The 27,532-nt window shown below is 38.3% G+C and overlaps 1 protein-coding gene across 2 annotated transcripts in view; it reads left to right on the top strand.

Annotated features, from left to right (window-relative positions):
* VWA8 (von Willebrand factor A domain containing 8) overlaps positions 1-27,532 on the top strand; it is a 138,565-nt gene that overhangs the window by 40,250 nt on the left and 70,783 nt on the right. For both annotated transcript variants that reach the window (XR_009631060.2, XM_060769237.2), the window contains exons 13-23: positions 3,211-3,371; positions 4,126-4,239; positions 6,386-6,554; positions 7,601-7,678; positions 14,164-14,279; positions 15,022-15,128; positions 15,844-15,950; positions 19,538-19,609; positions 22,497-22,573; positions 23,884-23,959; positions 27,181-27,316. Coding sequence is in view for 1 of the 2 variants with exons in the window: in XM_060769237.2 (XP_060625220.2) it covers positions 3,211-3,371; positions 4,126-4,239; positions 6,386-6,554; positions 7,601-7,678; positions 14,164-14,279; positions 15,022-15,128; positions 15,844-15,950; positions 19,538-19,609; positions 22,497-22,573; positions 23,884-23,959; positions 27,181-27,316 (1,213 nt within the window). In the remaining variant the exon portion in view is untranslated. The remainder of the gene's footprint in view (positions 1-3,210; positions 3,372-4,125; positions 4,240-6,385; positions 6,555-7,600; positions 7,679-14,163; positions 14,280-15,021; positions 15,129-15,843; positions 15,951-19,537; positions 19,610-22,496; positions 22,574-23,883; positions 23,960-27,180; positions 27,317-27,532) is intronic.

Genomic DNA, 27,532 nt, shown 5'->3' on the forward strand with positions numbered 1-27,532 from the left:
ATTATGTGTTCTCTTGCTGGTAAATTTTTACACTCCCCCAAATACATATGTTAACAACGTTAATTTTGTTGATGATGTCAATAGCAACAAGAGTAATAACAATAATAATACTGATGTAGGTGTTTGAGTGTCACACTACACTTCTGGAGACTAGGATTCAGACTTCCACATGATTATGGAAGCCCTCGGGGCCCCTTCTACACAGCTGAATAAAATCCCACTTTATCTGTTCCGAACTGGAATATATGGCAGTGTGGATTTAGATAACCCAGTTCAAAGCAGATATTGTGGGATTTTCCGCCTTGCTATTTTGGGATATAGGGCTATATGGAAGGGTTCTGGGTGACCTTGGCTAAGTCACACTCACTTAGTTTCTTAGGAAAGCAGCGACCAAGTTTCTCCAAACAAATTGTGCCAAGAAAACCACATGATATTATCACTATAATTTGGAAATAACTTGAAGGTACACAACAAGTTATCAGTATATTAGACACATGGAAGGAAAAGCTGAGAAGGAGAATATATAGAAAAAGATATAGTGTGGAACACAGAAAAAAGTAACGGAAGGATTTATAGTTGTATTTCAAGAACAGACACTTCTAAGAAATTGCTTTAAATCTCAACTTTATAAGGAAGAGGATGAAACTGTTGACTACTTGAGGACTTCATGCAGCAAAGTTGCATACACTGAATGCAACAAACGCTGTGATAGAGCGGCTGCAATAATACACTGGAATATATGCAAAAATCCAATTTACCATCTGGGAAGGACAGATGGTAAATGTGGGAACAGAAGCCTGGAAAAGTTGTTAGAACTCGTGACGTAGTAATCCTATAGGACCTTATGATTCATGCTGACAAAAAGTTAGAACATAATATGCCTGACATAAATATGGTTCAGAAAAAGAACGCTTGAATTTCATATATGGGAATCCCAAAGGACAACAGAATCAAAGACAAAGAAAAGGAAAAATATGAATATATTGATACCTGCAGTTCGAAATTCACTGCTGCTATGGAAAAATAGATACACTCTAATGAGAATCTTGCTTTGCAAAACCTAGAGTTATGGATGTATAGTGAGATGGCTTTACTTGCTGTTTGAAAAATAATTGTAAAAACAAAACAAAAATGGTGAAAATTTCCGAAATGATTTCTCCCAGTTGAGAGAATGGACATTATAATGATAAATGAAAATTCAGTGAAAACAAGTGTGAAGTAATGCATATTGGGGTGAGAAGTCCTGAATTCCTATACACATTGATGAGATCTGAGCTGACAGTTGATAACCAAAGAATCTCAGGGTCATCACCGATGTGTCACTGTTTTTTTAAAAAAGAAGCCAATTCCAAATTTGGACATAATTAGAAAAGAAATATAAATAAAATTGGTGATATCTCACTGACTTTATCTAAATGACCCCCTCTGGATCTAATAATGTCAATTATAAATGTGTTGTAGAAGTGTAAAAAAAGCTGTGATGCTGAAAAGGACAACCAAAAGGATAAAATGATTGATTGCAACATGTGGGGCTGTATTGCTTAGGGAAAAAATAATAAAGAGAAAGCTATGTCACATAGGTGTTTAAAATTATGCATCTCTTGCACTTTGAGAAAGTAACAGCATCCACTGGCACTAATTAGGGTGAGATCCAGGACAGGTCTAAGTACATAATTGTCATGTAGAATTCAGTGCCAAAAGATGGGTGGTTTTAAAATGGGACTAGACAAATTATTGAATAGCAGAATCATCAATGGTTGCTAGTTAGGTTGTCATATGCAAAATTAGACACAGTGTGCCTCTGTGCACCAGTTAATCCGGTTTAGGTACCTTTTTATGATTTCATGGCACCTCAAAGCCCTAAAGGATTAAAATTCAATTTATAGCAAATGCATACTATGATGAAAAATTACAGAAAAATATACTTAAATAAATGCCTCTACCCACTGTATTATTCTTTCAGATTGGGTTTCCCAAGTGTTGAAAAGCCAATTTTTAGCCAGGAAACAAATAACAGTTATTATTCTTTCTATCCCTATTTTATCCTTAGTTTATTGCCCCATTAAAGAGGAATTTAAATGTATTGTATGCTGTGTGGTGCCCACTCTCTACACAAAATTCCAGCAGGCTTAAATATAATGTAAGTTGTACATACCAGGCATGGGCAAATTTTATAACTTGGGGGCCGTATGCTAGTATTCCCTGCTAGGAGGATTGGCTGCCTGGTGATAGAAGGAAGGAAGAAAAGGAGGAAGGAAAGAGAGAAGGGAGGAAGGGAAGGGTGGAAGGAGAAAGAGGGAAGAAAGGAAAGACAAAAGGAAAGGAAGGATGAAGAAAGGGGAGGATAAAGGAAAGAGAGAAGGAAGGAAAGACAAAAGTGAAGGAAAGAAAGAAGGAAGGAAGGAAGGAAGGAAGGAGAAAAAGGAATAGAGGGAAGAAAGAGGCAAGGAAGGAAGAATAAAAAAGTGAAAGGGAAGATTGCTAGAAAGAGGGAGGTAAGAAGGAAGGAAAGACAAAAGGGAGGGAAGGAAGGAAGAACAAAAGGGAGGAAGAGAAGGATGAAAGGAAAGGGAAGGAGGAAGAAAAGACAAAAAGGAGGGAAGGATGAAATGGTGAAAGGGAAGAATTGAAGGACGGAAGAAAGGGGAGGAGGAAAGGAAGAGCGAAGGAAGGAATGACAAAAGAGTGGAAGAGAATTGGAGGGAGGGAGGAAAAGGAGGGAGGAAAGAGAAGGAATGAAAGTAAAAAAAAGAAGGAAGAAAGAAAGGAAAGGGAAAAAAGGAGAGAGGGAAGGAAGGACGGATGAAAGAGTGGAAGGAAAGGAGGTTGGGAGAAAAAGGGAGGAAGGGAAGAAAGGGGGAAGGAAAGAGGAAGAAAGGATGAAAGAATAGAAGGGAAGGAGAAAGAGGGAGAGAATGAAAGAGAAGAAAGAATAGGATGGTGAGAGACAGTAGAACACGAGAAAAGAGCCCAAGGGGCCGCATAGAGCTCCCAGGCCTGGGTTTGCCTATATCTGGTATATACTGTAACAAAAAAGAATATACCCTTGGAAAAATTGTGTAATACTCCATATTCCCGTTGTTGAAATAAGTAACTTCCAATGTGTCTGTACTTGACTTGGATAAAGCAAAATATTGTACGGAGAGTAAACTAAAAGTATTGTTGATGCTCACTTTAATATCAGCCCATTGTTGTTATTGATACTTGTAGGACATGACAGCACGAGATCTGTTGCAACAAAGATATACTCTCCCTAATGGGGACACTTCCTGGAGACCGTCTCCACTTATAACAGCTGCCCTTGAAGGGAAGCTTGTTATTCTTGATGGTATTCATCGTGTCAATCCAGGCACTCTAGCTGTTCTGCAAAGGTAAGTATGTAATGGAATAGGACTGTGGCATGTTAGGAAAGGGTGTGAATATTGAGGCATATTGAGCAATATTTAATAATATCAAAACCAATTAGAATAACCCAATTTCCTGTGAGGATTGCATAACAGAAGTAGTTTTGGGAGATTAAACTATCCTGATAAGTATTGAAAGTCAAACTGCCAAGAATGTGAGGTCCAACATATTCCTCACTTCTCTAACAGATAATTTCACTGTCTAGAAGTGGGAAGGGAAACAAAAGGACACTTGTTATTTTAGATCTGATCCTAACCAAGAGTGATGACAAGTTAATGGGGATCCTTAGGTGGGAATGATCATAATATCCTGGAATTCATTGCACAAGGGAAACAGGAATCCCAGTGTAGTTAGTTACACAATATAGACTTTAAGAAACTTGAGTAAATTTAGGGAAATATTGGGTGTGATCCCATGGTCAGGAATGCTAGAAGATAAAGGAATTCTGGATAGATGAGAGTGTCTTTAAAGTGGCACTAAAGGCCCAATTCCAAACTCTTTCAATGAAGAGGAAGAAACTGTAGGTCTCTCAAGAAACCTCTCAAGAAGTTTCCATTGAGATGAAATTTGAAAGTGGCATGTAAAGCTCTATATTGAGACCCCAAGCCATTTAGGACTTGAATGTTGGAAATAAACCTCAGGCAAGATAAATATTGATTTAAATTAGTAGCTATTACACCCAACATGATTAAGCTTTTTGTGTGGCAAATTGTTGTGCAGGTTAATTCACGATAGAGACATTACTCTTTATGATGGCACCAGATTGCTCAGGGAAGACAGGTATCAAAAACTGAAAGAAGATCTGCAGCTCTCAGATGAAAAACTACAGCAAAGGTAACATTTATTAATTTTTGTCATGCTTCATATAACTGTTTGTATAACCATGGAAAATGTGAGGTCTTTTTTAAAAGATAATTATTGATGGTGTTTGTGGACCACTTTTATGTACTTTTCACCTATGTGAATGAAGTACAACAGAAGAAACTGCTGAATCCTGAATAATCCTAGTTCATGTGTGTCTCTGTGTGTCCATGTATGAAGGCTCACAGGCTTAATTATCTTATTGCAGGTGAGGATGGTATCAGAATGTATTATAATATAAAATGGCTTCAATTTAAAAAATCTTATTGCTCAAAGTGAAACATAACACAAATTCTTGAAGGCACACTTTTGAGGACAAAAGAGATTATAATGTATTTTTTGAAAAAGGCAAGCCTATATCCAAAATATAGTGTTCAAACCTAATTCTATACATTCTTGTGGGTGTCTGTGTATCAGGCTTTTAGCTGATTTCATGTTAGACAATATTTATTAACTGATAAGCTAGAACTTTAGTATACAGTTGGCTCTACACATTCATGATTTTGTAATTTGTGGAGTTCAGTGTTTGCTCCTCCCTTGAAGCATGTCGTTGTGCATGCTTTGTGGGGCATTAGGCAAGTTTTTTGCTCTTCTCCCATGACTTTAGGAAGAGAGGTGAAACAGCGCAGTGTTTGCAAACTGCCCTGGTGAAGCTAGCCACTGTATGATACCATACTCTTTTATTTACTGTTTTTAAAATAGCAGTCTTTTAATTCTGTTTCAGTGTTATTATTTATTTAATTTAATTGTTAGATCTGCCTTTTGCCCTATACTAGGGAAAATGTGGCATTTAAATGCAATAAGTCTTCAAGGACAGACCCATTTTTACTCCATTGCAGTAGTCTAATTGGGAAGTTCTTGGGGTAGCTTACAAATAGAAATGTAACCAGAAAATCAAGCTTCCATAACGTTAAAGTAATTTTAAAAACTGAAGCATCTCTCAGCAGAAATAGACCTTCAAAATCTTATTAAAATACAGAATGAAAACAAAAAGAAATAAAAGCAAAAAAATAATGTTTTGGCTGGTGCTTAACCCCATGAAAGTATATAGTAGCTGAAAGAAGATTGGAGTTACCCATACTGAGACAACCTAATCCTTTGTTATCATCTGCCTAATGGCAACAGAAAAGTATATTTATTTGTTTTCTCAGTACAAACAAGTGTTTACAGATATGGAGGATTTTTAAAAAAATACTTGTAATACGTTTGCAAATGCGTGCACTGAAGGCACCTCCTACAACTCCAAGACGTAGTGGCAAATGTGTATGAAGTGATCCCCCCCCCTCCAGAAAGTCAATATAAACAACAGTCATCCTCCAAAATGTTGAAGTACCATGTACATCCTTTGATCTGTCACCAGGCAGCCAGAACTTCCTGAAAGATTAAAGGCTGTGTACCATTCATACTGTATCCCTGTACTTCCCAGGTATTTTAATAAGAGCATGTTCCTTTTGGAAGCCGCTTGTCTCATTTTGTGGAATGTATTGTGTGAGAAAATGAACCGCTAGCACTTTTTTCTGTCCATATGGAGGGATTGAGATGAGTTTCAGGAATGAGAATGCTGTCCTATTTAGTAATGAAAACGGAAGCGAATGAAACTGAAAACTGGATGATAACAGTACTGTTAAAAAAGGATTCTTTTCCTTTTAATGTAGCTTAGTTGCAAATTCTCTGACCTTTGCATTTTGTTTTTTCAGTCTGACAATTGCATATTCATTGGCTCCCGCTTCACATGATTATTTCAGACACTTTATTGTTTTTGTTTATCAGACAGGGATTAGCTTTGAGGCTTATGACTTTCAGCTAAAAATAACTGATGTCACCACAAGAGCTTTGATCCTAGTGATGGTTTGAACAGTTTACTCTTTGAAATACTTGATTTTGTTTCTACGAGTGGAACAGCCAAATGAGCTTATCAACAAATGTTGCTTAGTTTATATTTATTGTGCTAGTTTTCACCATTAAGATACGAGGGAGTCTTTTGTCCATGCAAGGATAAAGACTATTGGTTGTTTCCTATCCTGTCCAAAAACAAATAACAAGATTCAAATAACAATCCAAGATATTAAACTCGCTGTCCTTCAGAATGAGATACCTAAAATCAACTATTTTCTCACAGGTCCATTTTCCCCATCCATCCTTCCTTCAGAATAATTGCCTTAGCAGAACCTCCTGTTGTAGGAAGCACCACACAGCAGTGGCTGGGCCCAGAGCTCTTAACACTTTTTCTTTTCCATTACATGAAGCCTCTGAGCAAGAGTGAAGAAATTAAAGTTATTAAAGAAATGGTAAGAGTCTGCAAAACTTTGTGTTCTTGCTTGCCATTCGGAAGTATTAGGGGTAAACTTCAAATCTGTCATAAGACTATTTATTTTGTTTGCTGAGAAATTTGCTGCCCCTATTATATGTCCCACAAGAATTATGTTCCTGCATTTTCCATGACTTTGTGTTAAGTAAACCACAAAATAAGAATCCTTAAGTTGCACTTCCATGATTGTAATTCTGTTACCACAGCAAGTACTATATGTCTTCAGTTCCAAGATGCACTTTTTTTCCTATATTAACATCTCTAAAATTGATGTGTGTCTTAGAATTGCAGGTGTACCTTATGCATTTTTGTTGTTGGTGGTGGTACTGAAATTAGGGTGCATTTTACAATCAATGGCATCTTACAATTGAAGAAATATACCATAATTCTGAGATCCAGCCTAGGGACATTATTAGGATGTATGCATTTTTCATAATAATAATAGTAATAATACTTTTTTTATAACCTGCCCTATCTCTCCCAGGGGGAGATATCAATTGTCACACCAACTATGGAGGGAGGGATAAGTAGTGGAAGGTAATTTGTTTCCCCTCTTCCCAAGAAGTGCATTTTTTTTTTCATATTAAGCATGTCCATACCTTATTGAACTGATTTGGAAACTTCTGCATATAGTTTTCTATGTGTGTTTTGAGCATTCATTTGCTTCTGAAAACTCCAAATTAAGCAGATAACATCTCTCATGTGTAGAGGATGCCATTTTGCCCAATTAGCTCTGAGAGAAAGAGTACACTTTCCATATATGGAACACTAATTATATTTAGATAAATATTAATGTATTATTTATTTATGTATTATTAATTTTACTAAAGTATTTATGTCCCACATTTTATCTAATGATCTCGGGATGATTTACAATAAAATCAACTTTTAAAAATTGCAAACATTTACAAGGGTTATATTTATTTTACACTAAATCAAAATGTATATTAAATCAAAAGGTATTTTGTGTTATGTATATTTTATTCTATTTTATTTATATTTATTATTATTTATATTTTATTGCAGGTTCCAAATGTTCCTAGTACTGCAGTGGAGCAGCTGCTGAAGTTTACACACAAACTTCGTGATACAAATGATCCCACTGTAAGTCCAGCTATTCAAAATGTAATTGCTGTTTTGTTTGTTCTCATTGAACTCCTTATTTGACTGGAATACCATCACTGTTGCATGTACTGGTGGGATCTGAGGACCCAGTTTTATTATATAGAAGGCATGATCATCAAGTTTGCAGATGACACCAAATTGGGAGGGATAGCCAATAGTCCAGAGGACAGGAGCAGAATTCAAAACGATCTTGACAGATTAGAGAGATGGGCCAAAACTAACAAAATGAAGTTCAACAGTGACAAATGCAAGATACTCCACTTTGGCAGAAAAAATGAAATGCAAAGATACAGAATGGGGGATGCCTGGCTCGAGAGCAGTACGTGTGAAAAAGATCTTGGAGTCCTCGTGAACAACAAGTTAAACATGAGCCAACAGTGTGATGTGGCGGCAAAAAAAGCCAATGGGATTTTGGCCTGCATCAATAGGAGCATAGTGTCTAGATCTAAGGAAGTAATGCTACCCCTCTATTCCGCTTTGGTTAGACCACATCTGGAATATTGTGTCCAATTCTGGGCACCACAATTCAAGAGAGATATTGACAAGCTGGAATGTGTCCAGAGGAGGGCAACTAAAATTTTCAAGGGTCTTGAGAACAAGCCCTATGAGGAGCGGCTTAGGGAACTGGGCATGTTTAGCTTGAAGAAGAGAAGGCTGAGAGGAGATATGATAGCCATGTATAAATATGTGAGAGGAAGCCACAGGGAGGAGGGAGCAAGCTTGTTTTCTGCTTCCTTGGAGATTAGGACGCGGAACAATGGCTTCAAACTACAAGAGAGGAGATTCCATCTGAACATGAGGAAGAACTTCCTGACTGTGAGAGCCGTTCAGTAGTGGAACTCTCTGCCCCGGAGTGTGGTGGAGGCTCCTTCTTTGGAAGCTTTTAAGCAGAGGCTGGATGGCCATTTGTCAGGGGTGATTTGAATGCAATATTCCTGCTTCTTGGCAGGGGGTTGGACTGGATGGCCCATGAGGTCTCTTCCAACTCTTTGATTCTATGATTCTATGATTCACTCTTCGAGGCACTGGTCTACTATTTAAACCTGGGGGTCAAAGTGCTGTCACTGGACTGCATGCAGCCCTGGGCCCCACATGTGCAACCCTAGAAGCATACCTTGTCCCCTAAAGCTACCCATTTCATGCTCTAAAGACACACAGGAGTACCAAAACACATGAAAACATACACCAGAACTCTCCACTCCAGCAAGTGCCTCTAGTTTCCTTTTTAGCCTTCAAAAAATGACAAAGGGAAGAGGCATGCATTCACTTCCTGTTATTAGCTTGAGAAGATCTGCAAAGGAAATCCCTCCCTTTTCCTCTGTAGTCACTCTTGAAATGGCCATTTTGAGTGACCACAGAAGAAAATGGAGGTCTTTGGGCTTGGTGTGTACACCGTGGGGACATGCAGGAAGGAATTGGTCTCTGCCCCCCACCTGTGATTTGAATCATCATCCACATGTACTGGGGGAGGGGGGGGGGAGAATTTCTGGGAAATTTCTGGTCCCATGAAAATTTCAATGTATTTCAGGAGCTAAAAATCTCATATGATTAGAGGAATATTTGTGGGGTATTCCACAATATCCAAATACCCAGAGTCAAAATACATTAGATCACATGAGGTGGGATTTTTGTTCTGAGGAGGTGACAGACTTCATTTTCTCCAACAACAACAACAAAAATTCCAGATACGATTTTACATTATAAAATCCTTACAGCTATAATGTCCAACTGGAATTAAACTTCTGGTGTGAAACTCTCATGATAGGATATAGACCAGAGCTTTCTAAATTCTGTGTTGTGACACATTAGTATGTTGCGCAAACCTAATGAGAAATCTCTTGGGTCTATGTGAAATAAGTAGTTAAACATATATTTAGAAAATATATAAATTAAAGGTTTTCATGAGATATATTGTGTTCCCATACTTTTCATTCTTACAATTTATGTATGTGTCCATATCTCTTATATAAAAGGTTGGTTTTACATCGGTTTGCTCGTGAAGCTGGATTACTGTGTCTCAAAATTATATGTGTTTCAGAAGATGTAATGTAGACCCTTAAAGAAACTATTTGCTTTTATTTATTTGCAGGAAGATTGCACATTAATGGAACTGTGAGATAATTTTTGACCCTAATAACAACATCTGCTGTAGGAAATGTCCCCGAGCAATTGCTTTACAAGGAAACACTGCATATCATTTTAATGTCACAGTGGTCCTTGCAAGCATATTTCCCCCACATGGAGTCCCATCTGCTGATGTGATGAAAAAATAACTGTGTGTTGGAGATGTAGCTCACTTCCTGAAGTGGGTGCCAGCCTTTCCTTAGCAGCCCTTCTGCCAGTTTTAAGCAGATGAAAAAGTGTCTTAACACTAGTGTACAGTCCATTTAGTATTGGCACCACATTATAACCAAACTGGGTTCTCTGTTTCATATTACCTGTTTAGGCAAAGGTCTCTTCTTATATGTTGTGATATGTCTTACTGCAGTGCATTTTTGTATTATATTTTTCTGATCTACTTAGCATATACTTTGAGATTCACAGCCAAAAAGATTTACCTTGAAATTCTGCTAGCTATTCACTGACAATTTAAATATTTAATGTCCAGCTCGCATTGGCAATGTGTGGCCCATGGGCCTCGTGTAGCCCTCAGGGCCATTTTGGTGGCCCATGGTCCCCCATGGGTCAGTTTTGGGGTGTGTGTGTGTATACACATTCAAAATGTCCTCTAGGGCAGTGTTTCTCAACCTTCCTAATGCCGCGACCCCTTAATACAGTTCCTCATTTTGAGGTGACCCCCAGCCGTAAAATTATTTTTTTTGCTACTTCATAATTGTAATTTGGCTACTGTTATGAATTGTAATGTAAATATCTGAGATGCACGATGTATTTTCATTCACTGGACCAAATTTGGCATAAATACCAGACACACCCAAATTTGAATACAGGTGGGGTTGGGGTGGATTGTTTTTGTCATTTGGGAGTTGTAGTTGCTAGGATTTATAGTTCACCTACCACCAAAGAGCATTCTGAACTCCACTAATGATGGAATTGAACCAGTCTTGGCACACAGAACAGGACTAACATAAGATACTGGAAGGGTTTGGTGGGCATTGATCTTGAGTTTGGGAGTTGTAGTTTACCTACATCCAGAAAGCGCTGTAAATTCAAACAATGATGGATCTGGACCAAACTTGGCACGAATACTCAATATGCCCAAATGTGAACACTAGTGGAGTTTAGGGGAAATAGACCTTGACATTTGGGAGTTGTAGTTGCTGGGATTTATAGTTCACCTACAATCAAAGACCATTTTGAACCCACCAACAATAGAATTGGGCCAAACTTCCCGCACAGAACCCCCATGACCAACAGAAAACACTGTTTTCTGATGGTCTTTGGCGACCCCTTTGACACCCCCTCGCGACCCCCTTAGGGGTCCCGCCCCCCAGGTTGAGAAACGCTGCTCTAGGGAGCACGAGAAACCTTTTAACCACATTATGAGTGCCTCCTCTTTAGACCCCAGGGAAAACATGGGGTGACATTACCTTGCTTCCTGTTGGTTAATAAAATATCTGGTCCAGTGATGCACCCCTGCCCCCCCCCCCAAATGGTAAATATGCCTCCTCTGCTCCCTAGAGTTCATTTCAGGGCACCCCCTCCCTTATTTATTTATTTGTTTATTTATAAAGGACACAATGGGAGTGAGGTGTGCCTCTCAAAGTCCTATAGGACAGCTTTTCTTAAACTGTGGGTCCCACCTCAATAGTGTCCCCTGAGATCAATGTAGGCACCCCCTCCTCCAAAAATTGTCATCTGTAAAAGTTTCTGAATGCCACCTAGTGGCTGTTTTAGACATTTACACAAATTTCTTGGGCAGTAATTACATAGACCAGGCATGGGTAAACTTTAGCCCTCCAGGCTGTTAGGAATTGTGGGAGTTGGAGTCCAAAACACGTGGAAGGCTGAAGTTTGCCCACACCTTCAGTAGACTCAGTTTCTTTCTTTCTTTAAGGGTCTATATCAGATCTTTCCAAACACATATAATTTCATGACACAGCTCTAGTTTCTTAGATATGGTTGAATTTATAGTGAAAAGTTTATAACTCTCTGCTGTTAGTATGAAATAAGTAGATTTTCGTGTAGTACACTTCTTTTTAAATGTTTAATGTCTTTCCTTCAGGCCTAAAAGATATTAATTTAAACACTACATTAAAATATCCTGATTTTTTAATGGATGAGAAAAGCGTGGAGTGGTATGTGCCATATGCTCTGTATCTCGCAAACTAGAGCAGATAGGGTTAAAACTGGTGTCATTATTTGGAATCAACAGATCAAATATACCCAGAAACAGGTCTAACATTTGAGGCACCACAATATGTGCTGGCTAGTGTTATAATTTAGAGAATATTTTCAAAGGAGTCAAGCACTGTTTGTTTGCTGGCATCCTTGTTTGATCATGAGTGCCCGCCAGTAAGATTTTATAGTAGACTGTTCTTTCCCTGTCTCTCTTGGGCAATTGGTCCTTCCTCGAAACAGGGTCACTTGCTGCCTTCCCATCTTTGGGAAGGAGAAGGTGTCTGTTTCTCATGAAAGCGCTCTCAATAGGCTCATATTTCTAGCATGATTTGGCATGAGACATTTTTGCCCTAATATATCATGTTGTATGAAGGAAAACACGATAAATACAATAGATTTGTTGACCCTATTTTCCCCCTTTTGTCTATTTAAAAATCCCTGTCCACGACATGCTTTTAGCATTAAATCATTTTAAAATGATGCAGTATTATAAGTAGGTCAATTATTTTTCAGTCATCAGAATACTTCCATTTCAGTGAACAAGCAGCATTAATGTTTTCAAATAATCTACCTTTGGCTTTTAATGAGTACAGCTTTGATGATAAAAGGACATATAAAGGAATCAGGATCAATTAATGTATTATTTAACTGCTGGTGCTCTCCGTTCATTTTACATCTGCATTTAAGGAGCAATAATGACACAACGCTGGCAATTTGAATGTGTTTCTGCACTTTTAAAATTGCAATACTTAGATGCCATTTCACTCAGAAAATGTATCTGGAGAAACCCATAGAAGATGGGTTTGTGGTTGCTTTGCCTGTTATTTTCTGAAGAATTTACATAAGAAATCTGGCAAAATGGGATTTCATATTAGAGATACCTTTGTAAAATGTCTAAATGTCCAGGGGCTTCTATAGCAGAAGTGAGTCACAGTTAAGACTGAGGGGAGATTCCTACAGATGGGTAGTGACAGGACATCTACAGGAGGTGATAAAAATAGCTTGCTTGTGCTGGGAGTTGAGACATGTGCCTTAGGTATACAGACTCTTGTGGCTTATGCATGGCAGGAGAGAAAACCTCGCTCTTTCCCCAGTGGGGTTCCAGGTGCATGTTTGCTGTTGCATAAGGTGATCATTATGAACTCTAACTGATAACCTCTTAAAAACATGAATTATTTTTTCTTTAAATGTGACCTGTTTGGGGGTTATATATTGTTGCCATGCGTTATATTTAATTAAGTCTGGTTTTGTTAATGTTTGGACATTGCTTTCATGTGCAGTGACTTGCATGCTTCTTTACCTGTGAAGGAAATAAAAATTCTTGGGGGAAAATGGATGCAAATTTCTAGGCTGGAGAAGAAATATCCTTGACATGTCGCATTCCTCTGTCTTTTGAGTACCTGGGTAAAGAGATAACCAAAAATATACATGAAAATGTTTACATTTTTATTGGTGGTACCTTTTGGCCACTAGGAAATTGCAAACATATCTTTTGGGACGAGCCCCCGGTGGTGCAGAGAGTTAACCATTGAGATGCTGAACTTGCTGACCGAAAGGGCAGCGGTTCTAATCCATGGAGCGGGGTGAGCTCCCACTGTTAGCCCCAGCTTCTGCCAACCTAGCAGTTCAAAAACATTCAAATGTGAGTAGATCAGTTGGTACTGCTCAAACGGGAAGGTAACAGTGCTCCATGCAGTCATGCCGGTTACTTGGAGGCGTCTATGGACAATGACGGTTCTTTGGCTTAGAAATGGAGATGAGCACCACCCCTCAGAGTTGGATATGACTAGACTTAATGTCAAAGAGAAACCTTTACCTCAGTGGTTCTCAACCTGGGGTCCCCAGATGTTTTTTGCCTACAATCCCCAGAAATCCCAGCCAGTTTAGCAGCTGTTAGGATTTCTGGGAGTTGAAGGCCAAAAACATCTGGGGACCCCAGGTTGAGAACCACTGCTTTACCTTACCTTTTGGGAAAGCTGCAAATTGGATTGACATATGTACGCTTGAGCCTTGTGACAGTGAAGTAAAGTAGCCTGCACAACACTAGGATTTGCTGCATTGCTGTTATAACCATGGAGTAAAAATACAGGGTCTGCTGTTAAACCATGCTGTAGAGAGCAACATTTTAAAATAAATGAATAATTTCTTTTTTTATTTTGGAATAGGCACAGTCATTAGCATCATCTTTATCCACAAGGCAGCTATTGAGAATTTGCCATCGACTTTCTCACTATCCAGATGAAAGTCTGTACAATGCTGTCAATAAAGCCTGTCTTTCCAGGTAAACTTTGTATTTTTTGTGCGGGGTCTTTTTTGTTTTCATTTGCTTATTTGTTTAATGATCGGAACATGCCACATGCATAGCAATTTGAAATTTTCATAAAAGGAACAGCATTTTGGATCATAATTGCTGCTTGCAATTATAAAACAATTGAGACAGAATTGCAATGATAATGCAGAACAAGAATCAATTTGAGATTGTTACTATAATAAAACAGCCATCTCTCCCAGAAGTTCTTCTTTTTCAGGAAATAGGCCTCTAAGTTACTGACAGTTAAGGATCTCCAGCAAAATGCTGCAGTATGTCTCAAATCTTTAACCAAATTCCTGTTATTAAGTGTCCTTACCTGTTTGAAACCATTAATATTGTACAGTAGTGCTCTTTGAACTCCTGACTGGTAGGAAAAGGACAGTTTGTCCATGCCTGAGTTAGGGCGTTTGATTTTGAAATTACTTAAGACATTTGATTTTAAATAAATAGCTTACTTGTGTTTTATACTCTGGATGCTTGGGTTGGTTAAACTATCAGAATAATGCAAAAAAGCTGAAACAACCTTCTGTGCCATGGTATGGTATGTAATTTTCATGCCCAGGCCATAATGGAAGGAAAACCTAAATGCATAAACACAGATTGCTTGCATAACAAAAACCATTGCAGTAGGACATATGCTGAACGGAAGCACTGCAAAACATCATAGATACATTTATCTGAAAATAACATTTCAATTTTCCCATCTCATTAGGTTTTTACCCAATCTTGCAAAATCTGCTTTACATAAAAATCTCTTGGATTCTGGAATTGAAACAAGTCTTATGGACACTCAGCAACTGGAGGAAAAAGATTATAGCTGTAAGCTATAGACATTTTCTTGCCTTCTCCTGTTAGTGAGTTTCATGTGAACACAGCAACTGGACAAGATTTAGGGGATTTAATAAATTATGTGTGTTTCTGCAAAATACTTTTATATTTTTATGCTCTTATGTTGTCATGGCTGATCACAGAAACTAAAGAGAAATCATGTTTAATCTTCCTCTCTATAACCTGAGTTACATCTAATACAGTGTTAGAGGACTGTAGTAGGCAATGTTATAGAAGGCCAGAACTGGTGCGCCATATGTAAGTTCTGATGTGTAAGTTCATCAGAGAATATATCTCTGTCTCCTCAGAGACTCCTACTTCCTTTTTTCCCTTTGCTTTTAATGGGCTATCTTGAGTAGTAGTTAGAATGTGATGGAAGAAATTTTTCCTGCTTCTTGGCAGGGGGTTGGACTGGATGGCCCGTGAGGTCTCTTCCAACTCTATGATTCTATGATTGCGGCACCAGGATTTCCTGGAAAAGTTGTGTTTTTTCTTCATCTGTTGTCAATCTGAAACAGTAAAAGCTTGAAGGACTACTAGTGGTCTAGTATATCCAATATTCCTAAGTGTACACAATGATCAGTTATGTGACCCAGCTCTGTGAATCTAGCCTTGCAAAAACCAAATATTTCCAGTGTATCTTCAATTGATATAACTGTTCCTATCTTCTCACCAGTGACTAAGCCTTATTTATATAAAACTTCAGGTGAAGTAAACTCGGGAATCCTAAGAATTGGATCTGTAACCATCCCCATTTCCAATCCATATGAGAGAATGAAAGTTCCTGATGTTCTCTTCTATGAAAACACTCAAGTAAGTGCTGGATAATGGGAGATTTTTGTGATAATCAAGTTATTATCAAGTGATTACTTAAGGCAAAATATTACAATCTGAAAGTGTGTTAAATGGCTTCAAATCACTAGAGACCAATGCAATTGTTATAATAATGTAAGCAGTTCTTGGTTGTTTTCAGCTGGTGTGGTACTCCTTTTTTGTGTGGTTATCTCAAGCTCCATCTGCTGTGTGTTGTCAAAGGCTTTCATTGGCAGAATCACTGGGTAACTGTGAGTTTTCCGGGCTGTATTGCCATGTTCCAGAAGCATTCATTCCTGATGTTTCACCCACATCTGTGACAGGCATCCTCAGAGTTTGTGAGATCTGTTAGAAACTAGGCAAGTGAGGTTTATATCTGTGGAATCAGGGCTGTAGCTAGGAGGGGAAATTAAGGGTTCAATCCTCCTGCCCCTGAAATGTACCATGTTAAAAAATGGTTTACTAATAAATTGTAACTGGTTAGCCAGTTCATGAGCAAACCAGGTTTATTTTTAACCTGACACCTTTTGGGGAAGTTTGAACCCTGAAACCCTTTCCCCTCTGGCTACTGTCCTGTATGGAATATCCAGGATGGGAGAAAACCTTTTGTCTGCTTGAGACAGGTGTGAATGTTGCATTTGTGCACCTTGATTAGCTTTTAAAGGCCTTGCAGCTTCGAAGTCTGACTGGTTGCTGCCTGAGGGAATCCTTTGTTAGGAAGTGTTAGCTGGCCTTGATTGATTCATGCCTGGAATTCCCCTGTTTTTTTTTTAGTGTTGCACTTTATTTACTGTCAACAGAAAGGAGGAAAACCTGAAAGTGAACCAAATCTGGCTACCAATATTTTAAAAACTCTAAAATCAGGACAGTGAATAAAGAGCAACAGGAGAGAAATTCTGGAACATGGCCATACAACCTGGAAAATGCACAGCAATCCATCTGCTGTGTTAGAAATTTCCGTAGAGATTCCATTTTAGTCTAGTGGAGCTCAATTTTAGATTCAATGAGACAAAGATACCCTTACTGTTGAAAGTAAGATCTCAAAATGTTTACTCCATTCCATTTAAAAAGTGAGCTATAGACGCAGACAGGCCTCCATCTTTCATGTCTTGAGCTTTTTCCTCTGGATAACATGCTTTGTTTACTGCGGTGTTCTGTCTCAATTCAAGAGAGATTTTAAAACTCACTATAACTCGCAAAGCAGCTGTATTTCCATCTTGGGTTATGTTATTTATCTGAAGCTGATGATGTGAAAGAGACTGATGAAAGGAAAAAGCTGTTACATAGAGATTCCTGTTCTGTATAAGTTGTCTGGCCTACTTGAAAAGACCTATTTTTCCTTGTCGAAATTGGTATAGTCTTTTCTTGTTCTTATTTGAAAAAAGTTAAGGAATAGAAAATGAGGTAAGCTGATAACGGTATTTTAAGTTGCATCATACACCTGCATGAGTAAAACAAATCTGACATATTTAAATATTTAGTATAAACAACTAGTAACTTGGAAAGAATTGGAATGTAGGAAGGAAAAATGGACATTAAAACACCTTTTTGCACCTTTTTGGGGATTAGTGCGGTGACTGTTGGTAATGCCACCCCTCTGCTGTTTTTCAGTGGGGTTTCTGTTACTTTCCAGCTTATCTGTGATGGGAAAAACATGCTCATGCACACACAAAATAACTTCCACATTACTAGTAGGACCACATGGATTTTGTGCAAAATGCACTGACACTGTTCCTGAAGTAATTTCCTCTCCCTTACATACTTCCCTTCCTAAAAAGTTCCTCTATTGTGATCTACTGTTGGCCTTTGTTATTACTCTTGTTGATAGGAGTTGAGAGAGGTTGCTACTTCACTCCACGTATAGTGGAGGCTGAGACCCTTGCAACAAAAACCACGTTGCCTGTTTCACCATGCAATAGAATCCACACTTTATATTATCTTGATGTATGGTGACTGTTTAATAGAGAGACAATCTCTATCCAGGTGCCAAGTCATTGATGATTGCATTGATTTATCAGTCTTATTAGAAATAACAAACTTAGTCCATCTCAGCATTGCTGTCTGACTCACTTATTTTCAGTGCTGTAGTACTTCAGCTTATGAGCAGTCCCGTATTCAACTTCTGCATATTCCTCTGCGTGTTTTTCTTGCAGTGCTGTGTCTTGTGTATTGAACAAATACATGCCCTGGGCCATATCTTTTCCAAAGAAAGATTGTTGTAGACTAATTAAGAATGCCAGTGTAGAATGTGATTGATTTTACTTCATCTATATTAATAAAAATGTAATGTTCATTTGTGGGATTAACATAACTCAAAAACCACTGAACGAATTGACACCAAATTTGGACACAAAATACCTATCAGGTCAACAAGTGACCATCACTCATAAAAACATGGAAAAACACAGCAGAAGAGACTATAAAAGCAAAAAAATCATTGCAACACATGCACAAAACCACATATATACACATATACACACATATATGCATATACACACAAAACAGAAAGGAGGAAGGAAGGAAGGAAGGAAGGAAGGAAGGAAGGAGAGAAAGAGGGAGAGAAGGAGAGAAGGAAGAAAAGAAAGTAAGGTAGAGAAGGAAGGAAGGAGAGAAGGAAATAAAAATGTGAAAGAAGAAAAGAAAGAGAGAGGGAAGAAAGGAGAGAAGGAACAAAAGGAGGGAACAAAGGAAGGACAGAGACAAGGAAGTATGGAACCAAAGAGCAAAGGAAGCAAGGAAAGAAACAAGTAGAGAAGGAAGGAAGAAGAAGGGAAAGAAAAAGAGAGAAGGAAGGAGAGAAAGAAAAAGGGAGAGAAAGAGGGAGGGAAGGTTGGCCACAGCAACTCGTGGTGGGTACAGCTAGTGTATGAATAAATAGAGCAGAGCAGATTCTCAGAGAAGGATTCATGTCTGAAAGATTTCCCCAGCTATGCATTTGCCAGATGCTGGCACCAAACCAATAAGGGGCTGAGTTACTATTGATAGACTAGGGCAGATCCACTGAATCAACTGTTGAATGATGCACCAATGCATAGTTAAATCTGAATGACTCAGAACTAACAACCAAATTTAGGTCAATATCTGTTAATATGCTGCTGTGCTTGTCAGGTTTTCTGGGGCATCTGGTTGGTAGCTGTTGGAGACAGTCAACTGCATGTAGTTATTTGTTCACAGAAGACCTGTTTTATGCCCAGCATCCAAGTTAGTTTGCATCTAGAAACTTATGCTTGTTTTTCTATTTGTATAAATAGAAGCAAGAGAGCTGTTATAGAAGCTGGGTTTTTTTTGTTTGTTATTTTAAATCTTAGTAATAGATTTCCGTCTTTAAACTGAGATTTAGTTACCATAGTTAAACCCTGCTCACATTATTACTGAGCTAAATGACTAGTAGTTCTGGTCCAGTGTCATGTCTCTAGTTCTTATCAATGTAGTTCATAACATAAACAAAGAAAAATATTAATGATTTTCCATAAGTGTAGGATAAATTGGTGGGGGGGGGGGGTTGAAGACCTCTTATAGAAATATTTCTGTATTGCTTTATAAATATTAATTTTCTTCTTTTCAAAATTGTATTTATTTCTCTCCAGCATATGATGGTGATGGAAGATATGTTGAAAGACTTCTTGCTGGGAGAGCATCTTCTCTTAGTTGGCAACCAAGTAAGAGTAATCTGGTCTTTCTTGCTAGCATATGCATTTGTTTTATTTATGTAATCTAAATTTTGAAGCGTATGATCTGAATAAATTTACAAAGGTCGATTTATCTGCCTCATCTCCAATTCTGCTATTCTCATATGCACATTTAAACAATGTTTTATGTTGTCAGTTTTGTTTTTGTTGAATGATCTTTGATTCAAAGATAGAAAGTTGTTTTGAATATAAGCCATAGTTATAGAAAGTGTTTTAGAAAACACAAATAACTGCAAGGAATTGCTCATTTCTCACATGTATCTAAATGAGATAACAAGAAAAGCGCACTAGATTATACAGACAGTTTAGTTTGAAGTTCAACGAATCCAAACCTTTAAGCACTATTCTTTACTTATTCCATGTAAGAAATGCATGTAAAAGGGCTTTATATCTATAGCTTTCCCTTATGTCTGCCTGAGAAGACTGTCTTAAGCACCAAGTATGCCTGAAGGCAGAATTTGGCAAAGAGTGGACCCCTAAGCCAGTAGTTCACAACCTATTGGTCCCCAGATGTTTTGGCCTACAACTCCCAGAAATCCCAGCCAATTTAGGATTTCGGGGAGTTGAAGGCCAAAACATCTGGTGACCTACAGGTTGATCTATGCACTCTATGCACAACCTCCAGCATTCTTCGCCATTGGCTCTGCTGGCTAGGATTGACAGAAGTTGTAGTTTGACAACTTCTATAGGGCTGTAGTTAACCACTTCTGTATTGAGGTGTGAATCATCTGATCCCGTCTTCTGTATTCAGTAAGTATTTGCAAGTATGGAAGTTGGTCCTAAGTAGCACCATTTATCAGAACACAGAAGGTAATTATGTTTTAGAGCAGATGATATCTCAAATTAATAGAGGTAGGATTTAGTATTCTTTCCATATTTAAGGGCCTATTAGAAACAAATTGTGCATTGATTCAAACTCATTCAACTATTTTTCCGCAATGTAATCTAATTCAGTTAATTCAGCTTCCCTGCATTCTGTTTTGCACAATAGGGAGATAAAAAATAGGGGAGATTTCTGTGATAACATGCATTGTTTTGCATTAGTTTCACTTATTATTTTTATAGACTTTGACGTAGTTTTTTTGGCCAGAGCTGCCTACAGGCTTCTTTCTCGGTGTTTTGACAAGGACTCTAATACAGTTTGGGAAGTTTCAGCCAATAAGCCCAACATAACAAGACTTGGAAGTGAAATCCAGCCCCAGCCTTCTCCTTCATTCATTAAAATTAACAATATTAGCCCACGGTTTGTTGTTTAGTTATAGTTGTTATTTTTATGGAATTGTTCCAATAAATATAGATGTGTGCATTTTTCTCTAAACAGAAAAACTCTTGATGAGCAACTTTAAATAAATATTAAATGCACCCCGGGAGTATACATCTTTACTTACGTTTTGGAGCTCTACAACAACAAAATATATTTAAAGGAAATCTGTGGTAAAGAAAAGGTTGAGGCTAGTGATCCAATAAAACAGTTCACTTTGCCATCTCATCTGGTTTCTGCCTTTTGTCTGCTGCAGCCTGTAATTCAGCTGTTATTGACTCCCTAATAATTTTTTGGACAAATGCATGATAACGAATATTGTAGGATTGCTAAATGCCATTTCCTGACTCAGGGTTATCCCTTGTCATTCATTTTCCAAAGGGAGACAAGATTTAATACAAGATGCTACATTTTCCGTTCTAATGGGAAGCACTTTTTAGTGACAATTGAAGGTGTAACGTCTTAGGAGAGAGGAGGGACGATTTATTATTTATACTCTTAATGGTGCCACCAATGTGTGATGTGAGGTATTATTGGGAGATATGGCACACTGGACGCAGAATTAATGGAGATGAGGCAGTCTTCAAACAAAAGAGAACAAGTTTATTTTGAACAAAGCGTATGGTTGCAGGCTGTTGATAAACTTGGAAATACTTTGAGAACTTTACATGTAACTTGGTTGCAATACAGTTCACACTTCTGGATGTTACAACTTGTAATTGACTTTTACTGTGGTGAAGCACTTTCTTAAACAATGTTTCCTGAGGTGAATAGCCTTCCTGTTTGATCCTTCCGTGATCAAACCCCAGATCTCTAGTTCATTTCTAACTAGTGACCTAAACAAGCTTCTCTTAGTCCTCTCTAACTAATGAAACTAATTAGGTTTCCCCTTCAGCCTTCCTAAACTGAAGAAACCTCTGACTATTCACAAACACTGCTTCTCTACTTCCCACTCTCTCTCTCTCTACTGCTAACTCCGACTCCAAAACCCTAACTCCTCTGAACCTAAACTCCTCTGACTGAACTTAAACTGTCGTTATTCAAACTCTCCCCTCTAAGCTCCTCCCACTTCTCTACAGCATCGTCTCCATGGCAACACACTCCTCTCAGTTAGGCCGCTCCAGCATTAGTGCAGCCAATCTAAACACAAATACAGTTAAAGTCATACAATTTATAATCAACTTCTTTACAGAAGGGTTCTATTCTTTCTGTATTTTTCCTTTAAATTTCCTCTCTTTAATAATTATCTTTAAGTAGGTTGCCTCTAAAGCCCCACCTACACTGATCATTTAATGCAGTTTCAAACCATTACTGAAAAAAATGGTTTTGCTGTTCAGAGGAAATCCTGGAAACAGTTTGAGGCCTGGATGGTAATTGCACAATCCATGTAGCCCTGATGCACTTTAAGGATTTTTTTCATGCACTTTTATGGGCATTCATTTTCTAATGGAGAGATGAGCAGCAACTTGGCATATAAACCATTCTGTATATCACAACATGAGAGTTTTTCTCTATGTTCGTTTTCCGTGGTTGGAAATAAATTTGAGTAATGTTCTGTTAATTTAAGTTTGAAAGTAATTTGCTTTGCTTTTGCAGGGTGTGGGGAAAAATAAAGTGGCTGACAGATTTCTTCAACTGTTAAATAGACCAAGAGAATATTTGCAGCTGCATAGGTAAAAAAAAAACCTTGAAATTTTAATGACTTTACCATTGTAGTTTGGTTCCTAATTCTAGCTGAACTGTCCGGGTCAGTATTTAGTGCCCCTAAGGGGGGGGGGGTCCATTGGACCTCAATTTTTCCCGTAATGTCCTGGTACTTTGAAACCAGTTTGAAACTGGACATTGTAACTTGGGCCCCACACACCTGAATAAAATCCCACATTTTCAGCTTTGAACTGGGATATATGGCAGTGTGGACTCAGATAACCCAGTTCAAAGCAGATATTGTGGGATTTTCTGCCTTGATATTCTGGGTTATATGGTTGTGTGGAGGGGCCTTTGGTCAGCCATCAAAAAAACACAAATTTGGTGGTGTCTGACAGAATGTCCTGTTATACATACTATAGGCAATCAAACAAACAACCACTCTCTCTTGTTTATTTATCATAGATAGCAGATTTTTCAATGGTTTGGCTGGATGAAATCGTACAAACCTCATTATAAGTGCATTTACATTTTGCAAACTGTATGAATTCCTCATAAAGTAGCACAAATTGATATTTTCTGATATCTCCATATTTGTACAATGTGGGAACGCCTGGCATACAGAAATATATGCTATTCTTAATATCATATTATATATGAATGGGGGGGAGACATTACAGTCTGCAATGAAAATGACATCAAGTAACATGGGGAAGATGATTGTCTCATGTATATAGAGTACAAAGTGTACTATCTAGGATTATTATTAGAGGTAAGAAACCCTTCAGGCATTTTGATTTTAATGCCTACTGTGAGGAAACATACTGGAATCAATAAGTAAAAGAGAGTGGATATAATAAAATGTTTTGAAAATGTATTAAACATCTTAAGTGAAAGGAGTTTCTGAGTCTAGATAAGAACTTAATGCTTTTTTAGGACCCCAAATCTTTATTTGATCATTAAAACCAGGTGTTATTAATTTTAAAAGCCATGAGGAGGAGTCCACACACACACACACACACATCTTGATGCAAATGATAAAATCTCCATCCTTTTTCCATTTACCAGAGTGTATAATAATTTTCTTCCATTTCTTCATGATGCTCAGTACTGTCTATATCCCTATGTATGATAGCAAGACTATGAACTGTGGGTTTCTGGAGGTGGGAGATCTGAAATATTAAATCTTCTCCATCCCTCTTGTGGGGTAATATACCACAGCTAATATGTGGTAGTGAGCATTGTATCTATATTTAGTGTGAAAAATAGTGTTGGCATTGTTTAATGGCTTTCTGTCTTTTCAATATGAATAAAACTTTGTGTTTGATTTGCTTTCTAGAGACACTACTGTGCAAAGTCTTACGCTTCAGCCCTCAGTTAAAGATGGTCTTATAGTATACGAGGATTCTCCATTAGTAAGTAATTTTAGGGCACACATAATATACATTGAACAGAAATATCATTAAATAGTTCTGCTTGGCTTGTCTTATCTCCAGAGCTTGCTATTGATATTCTAATTAGTTTGTTCAGTTATTAATTTATTGCATTTTAAACAGTTTCTTCTAGCTTAAAATTAATTCTAAATTGATAAATCTTGGAATGGCATGAGGAGGGGAATTCATTCTTTTCTTACTAGACCAAGAAGAAGCAGCCAGAGCCCTTTCAGGATGTCATTCTTTTAGTTCTCAAGAAAGGTTTGTCCTCACCCCCTCGATAATTAGATGCAAAGGTTTCTTCTGACACATTCCCCATTTCATCAGCTTGGATTTTCTCTCTCTCTCTGAGTTCTGCTGATCTCTATGTATCCCACTTATTTTAATAATACAGTTAAGGTATGATGAGAGCAGATGAATATATATTTATTAAATATCTGATCATTATACCTGAGGGTCCCGAAGACTTACTTGGGGGCTCTTAGATCTTGCATGCAAAACACTGGTCTTTGCAGACTGCACTTTTTGATTGGGAGTGGACCAAAAAATAGGATGCAGTGATTTGGTTGTGCAAAAATATTTTTTCATATGCCCAGAGACTCTAAAAATATTTCTGATTATCAATATGTGTCCTTAATTTACTGATTGATATTTGTAGCTATCCATTTGTTTCTCTACTTGGGGTAGATATCAGCCTTTTAACAGAAATAAATCATTCCTTTTAACCTTAAGCAAGCCAGAAATTTGAAAAGTGAACACCTGTTGGTGGGGAGGGAAAGAAAATAGAGATGCCCCTGAGTGAATAGATAAGATCCCACACTTTGGAGCAGACTCTTCCAATGTGACTTTACCAATTTTGTTGTACTATTACAATTCCCAGATAGCAAATACATTCTGTGGTTTGTAGTCCAGATAGGGGAAAATTCTAGAATGGAGAAAGGCAATTTAACACGCACAAACATATAGGTACCTTAGAGCAGTGTTTCTCAACCTGGGGGCTGGGACCCCTTTTGGGGGCGTCATGAGGGGGGTGTCAGAGGGTCACCAAAGACCATCAGTAAACACAGTATTTTCTGTTGGCCATGCGGGTTCTGTGTGGGAAGTTTGGCCCAATTCTAACAATGGTGGGGTTCAAGGGGCTCTTTGATTGTAGGCGAACTATAAATCCCAGCAACTACAACTCCCAAATTGGTCTATTTTCCCCAAACTCCATCAGTGTTCACATTTGGGCAGATTGAATATTATTTCCAATTTCGATCCAGATCCATCGTTGAGTCCTCGGTGCTCTCTGGATGTAGGTGAACTATAACTCCCAAACGCAGTGTCAATGCCCACCAAACCCTTCCAGTATTTTCTGTTGATCATGGGAATTCTGTGTGCCAAGTTTGTTTCAATTACATCGTTGGTGGAGTTCGGAATGCTCTTTGATTGTAGGTGAACTGTAAATCCCAGCAACTACAGGTGTCAAGTGACAAAATTACCCCCCCCCCCCCAACTTTATAAGTATTCACATTTGGGCATATTGGATATTTGTGTCAAATTTGGTCCAGTGAATGAAAATACATCCTATCAGATATTTACATTATGATTTATAACAGTAGCAAAATTACCGTGATGAACTAACAATGAAAATAATTGTATGGTTGGGGGTCATCACAACATGAGGAACTGTATTAAGGGATTGCGATATTAGAAAGGTTGCGAACCACTGCCTTAGAGGATCCTATAACTAAATGCACTCCTCTTGGGTCCAGAAAGATAAACTCCATAGCATTCTCTGTAGACCCTATGATTTGTCCCAACATGAGCATCTCAAACAACACTATTAATGGAGATGCGACTAAACAACAAACTAAATATGCCAGTTAATCTATTTGCCAATTTTACTAGTTAATGTTACTGAATTAATTTTCCAACGTCATTCTTCAAACTCTGCTTGTTTCCTAGCATGTTACAGCATATAAATAAAATTCTTTTTCTGATCTGTTTCATTGGCTCAGTGTGGGAAGATGTATTGCAGCTCTTATGCAACCCACAAAACAAAAGAGGGCAAGGAGGCATTGCCCTCTTATCTCAAAGTACTTTCCACAATAAGTTCTGTTGCTTAGCTTTGACCATATCTTATGCTGCAAATTTGTAAATAGTAAATGACTTGACCACAGTGGCCCACGCTCTGGTTACATCCCGTTTAGACTACTGCAATGCTCTCTACGTGGGGTTGCCCTTGAAGACTGCTCGGAAGCTTCAAATGGTCCAGCGCTCGGCAGCCAGGTTACTAACAGGAGCGGCACTCAGGGAGCACACCACTCCTCTGTTGCGCCAGCTCCACTGGCTGCCAATTTGCTACCGGGCACAATTCAAAGTGCTGGCGTTAGCCTATAAAGCCCTAAACGGTTCCGACCCTACTTACCTCTCCGAACGCATCTCCACCTATGAACCGACCAGGACATTAAGATTGTCTGGGGAGGCCCTGCTTTTGGTCCCGCCTGCATCGCAGGCGCACCTGGCGGGGACGAGAGACAGGGCCTTTTCGGTGGTGGCCCCTCGGCTGTGGAATGCCCTACCTGCAGACATCAGACAGGCCCCCTTGCTGTTGGCGTTCTGGAGGAAGGTGAAGACCTGGCTCTTCGAACAAGCGTTTGGCCAATCAGTGCAATGGAATATTGGAACACGGTGCAATCGAACATAGGAATATGGAACAAGGATTACGAGAAGGATTCTGATTTGTTGTTGAGGCGCTATGATTAGGATAATGACTGTTTTTTTATATTGATTGTTATGTAGAATGTATAATGTGTTTTATTTGCTTCGATACTGTCTTGTGATAATCTGTATTATGTAAACCGCTTTGAGTCGCCTAAGGGCTGAGAAAAGCGGTATAGAAATAAAGTAAATAAATAAATAATAATAAATAAATGCAAAATATAGGATCATTGGTCTGACCACCGAGGAATTAACGGTGGTCATTCTCCCACTGACATTTAATTCATCTATAGGATCTCTGTGTGGGGAGCCCAGGTTTTGCCTTCCTCATAGAAATTGCAGTGATCAGCATCCACTGGAATAATACAGTGAATGTGTTCTCCTTAATAGCAAAAAATTAATGTCTTCTGCCATCTCAATCATCACAGTTGTGGGCGTGCCCTGGTTTGCAGCTATGATCTAAGGAATCAATGGTACAAATGAGAATTTATTTTTTTCAGGTGAAAGCTGTCAAAAAGGGTCATATTCTAGTTATTGATGAGGCAGACAAGGCACCAACGAATGTTACGTGCATATTAAAAACATTGGTCGAAAGCGGAGAAATGATTCTGTCTGATGGACGACGCCTTGTTGCTGGTAAGTAGCCCCAAGGATGTAGTGTTTCCAGCACTTGCATTTATTGCAGATTAATAAATACATTGCTGTAATTGGTTTAGCAGGTATATAGAACAAAATACATTTTCAGGGTAGTGGCCTTTTAATGTTTTCTTAAAGTGGGACAGTTTTCACTTGAATTGTGCCGAAAAGTTCCATCTTTATAGGGCTCGAAATTATGCTTATAAAAATGATACC

This window comes from Anolis sagrei, chromosome 3 (assembly GCF_037176765.1).
Source record: "Anolis sagrei isolate rAnoSag1 chromosome 3, rAnoSag1.mat, whole genome shotgun sequence".
NCBI lineage: Eukaryota > Metazoa > Chordata > Lepidosauria > Squamata > Dactyloidae > Anolis > Anolis sagrei.